This window comes from Octopus bimaculoides, chromosome 7 (assembly GCF_046866305.1).
Source record: "Octopus bimaculoides isolate indiv1 chromosome 7, ASM4686630v1, whole genome shotgun sequence".
Lineage (NCBI taxonomy): Eukaryota > Metazoa > Mollusca > Cephalopoda > Octopoda > Octopodidae > Octopus > Octopus bimaculoides.
The window spans coordinates 60,026,166-60,035,153 of record NC_142934.1 but is presented as its reverse complement, the minus strand read 5'-3'; the positions used below and the strand labels follow the sequence as shown (position 1 = coordinate 60,035,153).

General features: G+C 35.0%; 1 protein-coding gene across 1 annotated transcript in view; it reads left to right on the top strand.

Annotated features, from left to right (window-relative positions):
* The first annotated feature begins 1,322 nt into the window (after window positions 1–1,322).
* LOC106875020 (dual specificity mitogen-activated protein kinase kinase 6) overlaps window positions 1,323–8,988 on the top strand; it is a 65,596-nt gene continuing 57,930 nt past the window's right edge. The window contains exon 1 of the mRNA XM_089355377.1: window positions 1,323–1,845. Coding sequence (XP_089211503.1) covers window positions 1,836–1,845 — 10 coding nt within the window. The 5' untranslated portion in view covers window positions 1,323–1,835. The remainder of the gene's footprint in view (window positions 1,846–8,988) is intronic.

Below are 8,988 nucleotides of genomic sequence, written 5' to 3'. Positions count from 1 at the left end.
TACATACAAACGTACGTACCTGTGTGTGTGTGTGTGTGAGACAGCTTGAACTTTGCAAAACCTCCACTTGTGCAATCATGTATAAAAATGTTAATTTTGAAAGTTCTGCTAAAATTTTCAAGTTTTAAAATATCTAATAGTTTAAATTCGTTTACTGTTAGCATGCATGAAAATATAAAATGCATATACGTAAGCATTTTGATATGCATGTATGTATATATATATATATATACGTTATACAGGAATCAATTGTTTCTGACATAAGAATGAAAATCGAGATAGTGCGTGCGTGAGCAAGTGTGCATGTGTGTGGAGAGACAGAGATAGTAACTAAAGAGTGTAAAATATTCTTATTTTTTTAAGGACACAAACATCGCAATCCCGTCAGTCCTGTTTTAAGAACACACACACTCACACACACACACACACACACATATATATATATATCACATTTCATACATATATTCTTAAAACATAATTGTTACACAATTTGGGATTTTACTTAGATTATAGGCAATCATAGTGATCAGTAATTAACTAGTATTTATGTTTTATTAACCTTTGGAAAGTGAGACAAAATTTAAAAAAAAACAAAAAACAAACAAAAAAAAAAAACTAGAGGGATTTAAATTTAGAACGTAAAGGGACATAACTAAATACTTTCAAAATATTGAATCAGTCACTTCAGAGATTCTGACTGACATGAGAAACAAAGATAACAAAATTTTTTGTGTTGCAATGCACAGTGAAAGAAGCTGACGCGGGTGGTAGTAGAGGTTTTTGACTTTAATGGAACATCCGGGTTCGGTTCGCCTTTACATGTGGTCGATGGTTTTAAAGAGAGTGTTGAGTTTTCAGCTGTTTATACGTTAAGCTAAGTTACTTTAGTATCTCGAAAGAAAAAAAAATCTATCATTACTACGGGAAAAAATACAAAAATAAAACAATAAAATTTTTAATTAAAACTGAAATACAAGTCAAAATACTGAAATATCATTCAGATAACTGGGATTACTAACTCGAATATGATTAGTGTAACTATTGGCTAATAGCAAATGTGGTTTCATCTAGAATAGCCTTGCACTAATAAAGTAACCAATCGCTGTAGGCTTTACAATACGGTTTCATAATAACCTGCTGCCAAGAATTTTTATACGGAAGCAAAAAAGAAAAGAATAACAAAATAAAAAGAAGCATAAGTAAATAAAAAAATCTGAATAATGCAAATAACTGGGGGGAGGGGGGGCTAGGTGGGTCAGTTGGTGTGCACTCCCTTTTATCTACCATTATCCGGCTGCTAACTGAGAGCATAATGTTTCAGCAATATTTCAATTTAATTTTCATGCTTGTTTATGTAGTAAATCTTTTACTTTAAATGTCGTATTGTCCATCAAGTAATTTTTTTTTTTCGTTTTATTTGTAAGTGGTCTATATCTCTGTTCGTATGTGTGTGTATGAAGTGGAAGGAAGAGAGAAAGGGAGGAAGAAAGAAAAAGAATAACACATAGTGAGCGAAAGAAAAAAAAAAGAGGTGGAGTGAGAGGAGAGAGAAAAGAGAAGAAGTGAGAGAAGGAGAAACGGAGAACAGAGTTCAAGAAGGGGAAACATAAAAATACTGACAGGAGAGAGAGAGAAAGAGAGAAGCGCATCATTTGCTAAGCTAAGTTTATCAGTTTTTTTTCTGCGCTGATTGTGTGTGGGTCAAACTTGGCATATTTTCAATGGTGGAAATAACTTTAAGAAATACCTAAGAGGATTGTTTGTCTGCTGTTGAAAAATAAATCTGCAAGCAATTAAGGATCGCATAAAGCAAACCAAATTAACTACCTCTGACCATGATGAAAGGTAGGTCACAGCTCACACCATTCATAAGCTACATTTTGTTTCTACATTACTGTTTGTTATAGAGAGCACCTAACTCACTCCGAATTGCATTTCTATACGCAGAGCCATCAATCCATCTATCTAGACTTAATGTGTTAATTATCTTATAAGTAGTTATTTATTCATCCCCATTTTAATTGTTGACAACTATCAACGGCCTAATTATGTTGCTTGCTTCATTCAATTAAAAAATGTATTTTAAATCTATATTGCACAACCATTTAGTTGAATTTAAATTTAAGGCTTCTTTTAAAATTAAAATGCATTCGTAATTAGTGTTATATTTGCTAAAATGATTTTTATGCACTTTCAATTTATTGCAATCTTTTTGGTCCTCGTTGCAAAATTTAAACTTTTTCTTTTAAAAAAAGGTTTTAATCATTATGCAATAATCGTAATGATTTAATCAGATATTAATTTATCTGCTTGCAGCAATGCTGCATTTTTAAGTCTTATGCATCCAGGACAATGTTAGCAAAGAGCAGGAATAATACATTGGCGCAGTTAAAAGTCCCATACTAATTTATGTTGATATAAGTGTGTCACTGCTGTATATTTTCGTTTACTTTGGAATATTTAACCGTCTTACTTTCCAATTCTACATGTTACGCTGAATCAGAGAGTACTTGTTGGGAAGAAGAAATATAGGAAACTTTTGAAGTGTTTGTTTTTTTATGTACGGAATCCGCCCTGCTCTAAAAATGTTATTCCATTTTCCAGTTCGTTGCAAAGGTCGAGGCAAATTTTTTTTTTCTATTGGTTAAGCTCCTCCCAGGTGTGTGAATAAGTCAAGAGTGAAGATCTAGCTTAAATGTTTTTAATTGCTTGGTTGGGTTAATTTTTTTTTTTAATTGTCTATGTCAGACTAAAAAGAATGAGGAAGCTTGGTGGAGATTTTTACCACATCATCAGTGTAGGTATCGGTTTGCATTGTGAGCCATATATATATGTGTGTGTGTGATGTTATAGTTGGAAGACTGCTGGCGCACAGGTAAAAATATTCTGTGATAATGCTGAGAAGGAAGATTAAGCGTGGAGTAGAGTTCAGTCCGGAAATGATCTGCAGGAGTTGGGTGGGGGCATGCTCTAAAGTGGCTTTCTCCTGTTTGGAATTTGTCCAATATTTTTGGGCAGATTACGGAGTTAGCAAACCCATCAGATATGTGCGAACATGTATTCTACTCAGTGGTTTGCAGATGAAATCTGTAAAAAGTTACCGATTTAAATATTCGCCCGTTATTATTATTATTATTATTATAAGCAATGCAGGTTTAGCTCGATTTGTAGGACTTCTAATCACTTCGCTAGTTGGAGATTGTGCCGCTTGTAATCCGCTAACTTCTTGCACTATAATAATATACTCAACTCACTGGAGCAAATAAAATATATCTGATGTGAGTGAAATAAATTATAGACGTTGATGCCCGCACGCTTCTACTACAAACGGTTATTAGTTGTGGCCCACTTTACAGATGAGTTATGATAGTTATCTTCTTTTAAAGTAAACAATATTCTTTCTTGCTGAGTAGCTATTTTAGAGTGTGCTAAACAGAATAATACAAGATACCTTGAACTTCGACATAGTGTACTTTAATCTGACGCGCGACCTTATTGAAGCTTGAATTACGATGTTCGATCCGTCTCTCTCTCCCCGGCACTACGTTCTGAGTTCAAATCTCACCGTGGTCAACTGTACCTTTCACCCTTCCGGGGTCGGTAAAGTAATGTACTAATCAAGTACCGAAGTCAATGTAATCAGTTAACCTCCTCCCATTGCTGACCTTGTACCTGAATAAGAAACCATCATTTATTGCAGTAGTATTTTACCACCCTGTTTTACGCGGGAGTGTTTTCTTCTCTCATTTGTGGGAGGGTGGTTGTGATTTTAAAACGATAGTACAAAAGTTAAATTTTGTTATTTCTACATCTATAAAGATCACATTTTTTTCCTATTTATAAAAAGGAAATCGGTAATGATGACTATAAGCAATTAGCTATGGCTTCACCAATCCTTGTTCATAGGAAATCACTGAAATAATGTTCCTCAGCTTTTTTAAAAACTTATTATCTTGCCTTTTTTTTTTTAAATATATAATTAAAAGTAATTCTTGTTGACTTCATGAATAATTCGTTTCTTTTTTTCAACTGCGATAATTTTATAGTTTGATCAATGTAAAACTGGTATTGTTATTTCATATAAGCGCTTCTCAACAAAAGTGGCAGTTTCATCATCACTCGGCTTTGTTGTTTTAATCTGAATAGGTCAGTTGTTTAACCTAGTGATATGACCTGTAGTTAATATTTTACCGCCTATTTTTACACTTAACTCCCAGTACATATCATAACTTCATCTTTATATATGTATTACAACCGTTGGTTCAAAAAGGAAGACCTTCAGAAGGTCCACGATTTTATGCTAAACTTAATTTAGAGATGCTGTTCACTTTATTGGACGATTTTCCAACATTTAACTTCCTCATAAATAATTGGGTGAAATAATTGAACAGGTGAGTGGAAGCAAGTTACAACGGGATTCCTTTGCCTTTGCACTTGGTATGAATGTATTAACTGATATTACTCGGGACCCGAGCGTAGCTAAGTAGATATTTCAAGTAGTCAAGTGTACACTGTTTGGAACTTTGTGACAGGTTAAGGAGGAAAAAACAGTTCTAGAAATATTAGATAACAGTTTTTCTCCATCTACATATTTCAAAGTAAAGTCATAAAGCGGAATCCAGATTGTTGTTATCGTATAGTCTTTTAGTATTGAAATAATATAGCGAACTATTCAGTCGGTTTTTCTATTAACTGTCCTTGGCTATGTCTTCTTAACTCTGATGATATGTGTTGCCCACTGGTTTACTACTTTGAGCAGGCAACACGTAAGATATTTTAACTGCTGCACTGAAGAAACTGAATGATTTCGTCGAAGTTTTTTGGTGGAGCTGGATAAAGTGTTTGCATATGTTGTAAGTGACAACGCAAATCAAACGGGGTCGTTTGTTTTGTTTGAAATAGTAGTCAAATCTCCTCTATATCATACCCAACTGTTCTGAAGAAGAGACCCTATACAAAAAAGACTAGGCATTCTTCACAATTAAACAAGACTAACCTGGGACTTACTAAATAATAAACTAGGAGTCGATGTGGGAGTTTTCACGTCACAGATGCTTTAGTTGTTAAAAATCTTCCTCAATGAACGTCCCACTAATTTAGATATAGGAATTTCAGATTTAAAATCTAAGTCTGATGACAGTATGCCTTAAATAAAATTATGATAGGTATAACAAGAATACTAATGAAGCAATTTGTCAATTGTCTACCTCTGAAAAAAAAGTTAAACATAGTTACTAATAACACCGACAAAACACTTTTTCTACCAATTGTAATTCCTGATCGTGGATTTATTTGAAAATAAAACAAAACTTAGCGTATTTTAAACTTTTGCAACAGACTGCTTATCAAAAATCATAATTCGGGCACCCCTTAGTTAATAAAGCTGATTTATTCAGGTATATATGGATAGGCAAGAGATTAATTTTGTAAACTTACTTGTAATTATCTCCCCTCCTTCGAAAGCAGCTAACAATTACCACTGGGGTTTTGTTTACTTTCTCAACTAGAAGGCAAATTTCAGTTTATCTAATGTTTGCGTACGTTATTCCGTACATCACCAGCAACCCGAATTATCTAAATTCATACCATTGGCTCATTTGAATTACATTCCTTAGCTTGTTGTTCTCATAAGGGAGAGTGGCACCACCATCTTCAAGGTTTTAGTTGATAAATCGCCCTTAGTACTGGCAAGATTTCCGCCCGTCTTTCCTTGCATCGATCAATTTCTCAAGTCACTAAGTTAGGAAGTATAGAAAGTCACAACGTAACATCAATTTTTAGATCTAGGCAAACATACAAAGATACACAAACATATGAAACCTCATGATCTTGTGAGTGGAGTTGATTGTTGTGTGTGTGATTCTTTCTGGATTGGGCAGTGCTATTGTGCTCGTGAAGGCACTTCATTTCACATTGCTCTTGTCTACTCAGTTGAAATAAGTACCAACTGAATGCTGGTGCAATCCTTCCTACAACTGTTACAGCTTGGATGATCCACAAAGTCAAGAGTGGGAGGAGGAGCTTTCGAGGGTGTATATGTCTGCTTGTGACTACAAAGTCACGTAAAACAGCCAAAGCATGGTACATGCTACCAGGTTACACTTGAAATTCAGTGGTTATAGCCTTGCATATGTTTACATGAAAATATGTGCAAAGACATGTATATATATATATATATATATATATATATATATATATATATACACACACACATATATTACATGTTTGTGTTAGTGTGTGTGTATACACACATATATAAGGCTGAATAATGGTGGGAAGTGAGGAAATTGAGGAGGTGAAGGAGTACATCTATTTGGAACAGACAGTAATTAAATGTATGCAGAGACATGGACACTGAAATCTTACACAGAGAGCATGAGAAGACATTTGCCTCAACAATATATATGAAGTACGACTGCACAAGACAGTGTGTGCCAATTCCTTAAATAGCATCTTCCTACCTCTACTCTAATATACTTTGAATATAAACAGCACAAAATAACAAACAATTTTAGTTGGCTTGTGCATAAGATCAGGACTGCTTTGACTTCCTCTGTCGTTTGTGGTAGAAGAAATTAAGGATGAGTGTGTAGGATATGAGGGTGTCACATCAGGACATAGGTGGACAGCCAGTTTTATAGTTACCCTAGCAGAAAGCATAGAATGACATGTATAGGACAGCAGGGTCTTAGTTCTTACCATTTCCAAGTACAGAGGAAGGCAGATATCAAGAGAACAAGGGCCATGATACAAGTAAAAGTACAGCACCAGATGAAAGAGAAAACAAGCTATAGAGTTAGCATTCTAAGGAGCCTTGACTAAATGAGACCTGCAGGTAGACCTGTGAAGACTAAGACTCCTCTGCATCTCTTTCCTTTTATGAGCAGTATATGACATACTCCCAACACCAACAAACTTGTAAAGATGGAGTATGAAAAAGGACCAGTTATGTAAACTGTGTGGAGAGAGCTGCACCCTAGCACACATCTTGTCAAGTTGTAGAACTGCAGTTAGTCAAAGGAGGTACAGCTAGAGCCATGACAAAGTGCTTGTGACACTTGTTCACCCTACTGTGCAAGGTAGATGTTAGAAACACTAACAATAGCAGAAAACAACACCATGGGTCAAGTTCATGGGGGAAAGAAAAAAGCCATTAACTAAAGCAAAATAAACAATCAGTTTCTTATCAGTGACTCAATCATGGGATATGAAAGTAGTCCTGGAGGAAAGGCAAGAGATTTTTCCATGTGATCCAGGTTATATAGATTTGTGGTCAGAGAAAACAAACAAAATAATTCTGAGTGTTATGGGTCTATGGGAAATGGGTTGCAATCAAGCTTTTCAACAGAAGCACACCAAGTTTCAGAACCTTTTCCAGAATTTTTTGGAAAAGAGATGGCTGGCATTGCATCGCTGTCAAGGTTGACTGTAGGGGATTCCTTGCTTTGAAAGTATGTAGAATGATTACAGTTATTGAAATAAGAGAGAGAGAGAAAGTAACTGTTTGCAGGATGGGAGAGGCAGCAGAAGGAGCCTCTTATTGGAAATGGAGCAAGACAGATGGGTTAAGCTAGTTATCAGGAAATGAGTGCTTCGAATCAGATGATGATCTGTGATTCGGTATTCATAGCTGCTCCACTTGTGGGAAACACTCACAAACCTTTTAGTTGGAGCACTTTGAGCACCAAAACCAGGCTCACATGGTTGTATGCTTAAAAAGTATATCTCCTAACCATATGGTTTCAAGTTAAGTCCCACTGCATGTCATTTGGAGCAAGCGTCTCTTACTACGGGCCCTAGGCAACTAAGGCCATATCAATGGATTTGATAGATAGATAGATAGATAAGATCTGAAAGAAGCTCTTTGTATAGGTATTGGTGTATGCTCATGTCACTGTGATGTAACATTGCTTGATAGTTGAAAATGAGTGTCACTGTTTTTTAACCGGCATCATTCACTTTCTGCATTTCACAAAAGTATGTCAGGCTATAAGAAAATGTTCCTTTATTTGGAAACAGGAGGAAGGGCATGTGGACAGAAAGAAATCTGTCTCAATAAACTGCATCTGACACATACAAGCAAGAATAAGTAGACATTGATATGATGATGATAGCATACATATATACATTCATATGCATATATATATATATATATATATATATATATATATATATATATATATATATATATATATATATATATATATGTATATATATATATATATATATGTATGCATGCATATATATATAATTGTGTATATATATATATATGTGTGTGTGTGTATGTATATATATACACATACATATATGTACCTGTGTATATATCTACTACATATGTGGAAAATCAGTGTGTGTTTGTTTGTGGTGTTGTTAGCTAACTCCTACATCGTTTTATTGATTTTGATGAAACTTGACATGTGAGTAGAATTCATATCTGGAAACCTCGTGACATACTTAGATTGTTGAAAAAAATTCGATAATAGGGCCCTTTCAATGGATAATGCCATCTACTACATATTACTAATATTTTATTTAAACAACCCAAGGGAAATAACCCATACCACCTGCAGATTTTAGCGAAGCGATCAATATTTGATTCTCACAATCAGCTGACCTAATTCTGCATTTCACTACTCAGTTTTGAACTGCTAAACATTATTATTGTACTTCCTTAATTTGAATCATAAACCTTAAAGACTTCATTCATACATTTCTATACATACATACTTTTATGAATGCCTATTACTCTGATAATTCTGCCACTGCATAGTGCCCAGGACTCAAAATTTGCCATCAAGATGTAGGGTAAGATACTGCAATAGCCTAGGCTTCAGAGGTCCACAGCTCTTCAGTATCCTCCCGAAGGACCTGAGAGACCTGCATGGGGTGGATGTAGATGTCTTCAAAATAAAGCTGGACCTCTTACTGTCAAGTGTCCCTGATGAACCAACTTCACGGCAGGATGTGCAGGTGAGGTCAGCGGCATCA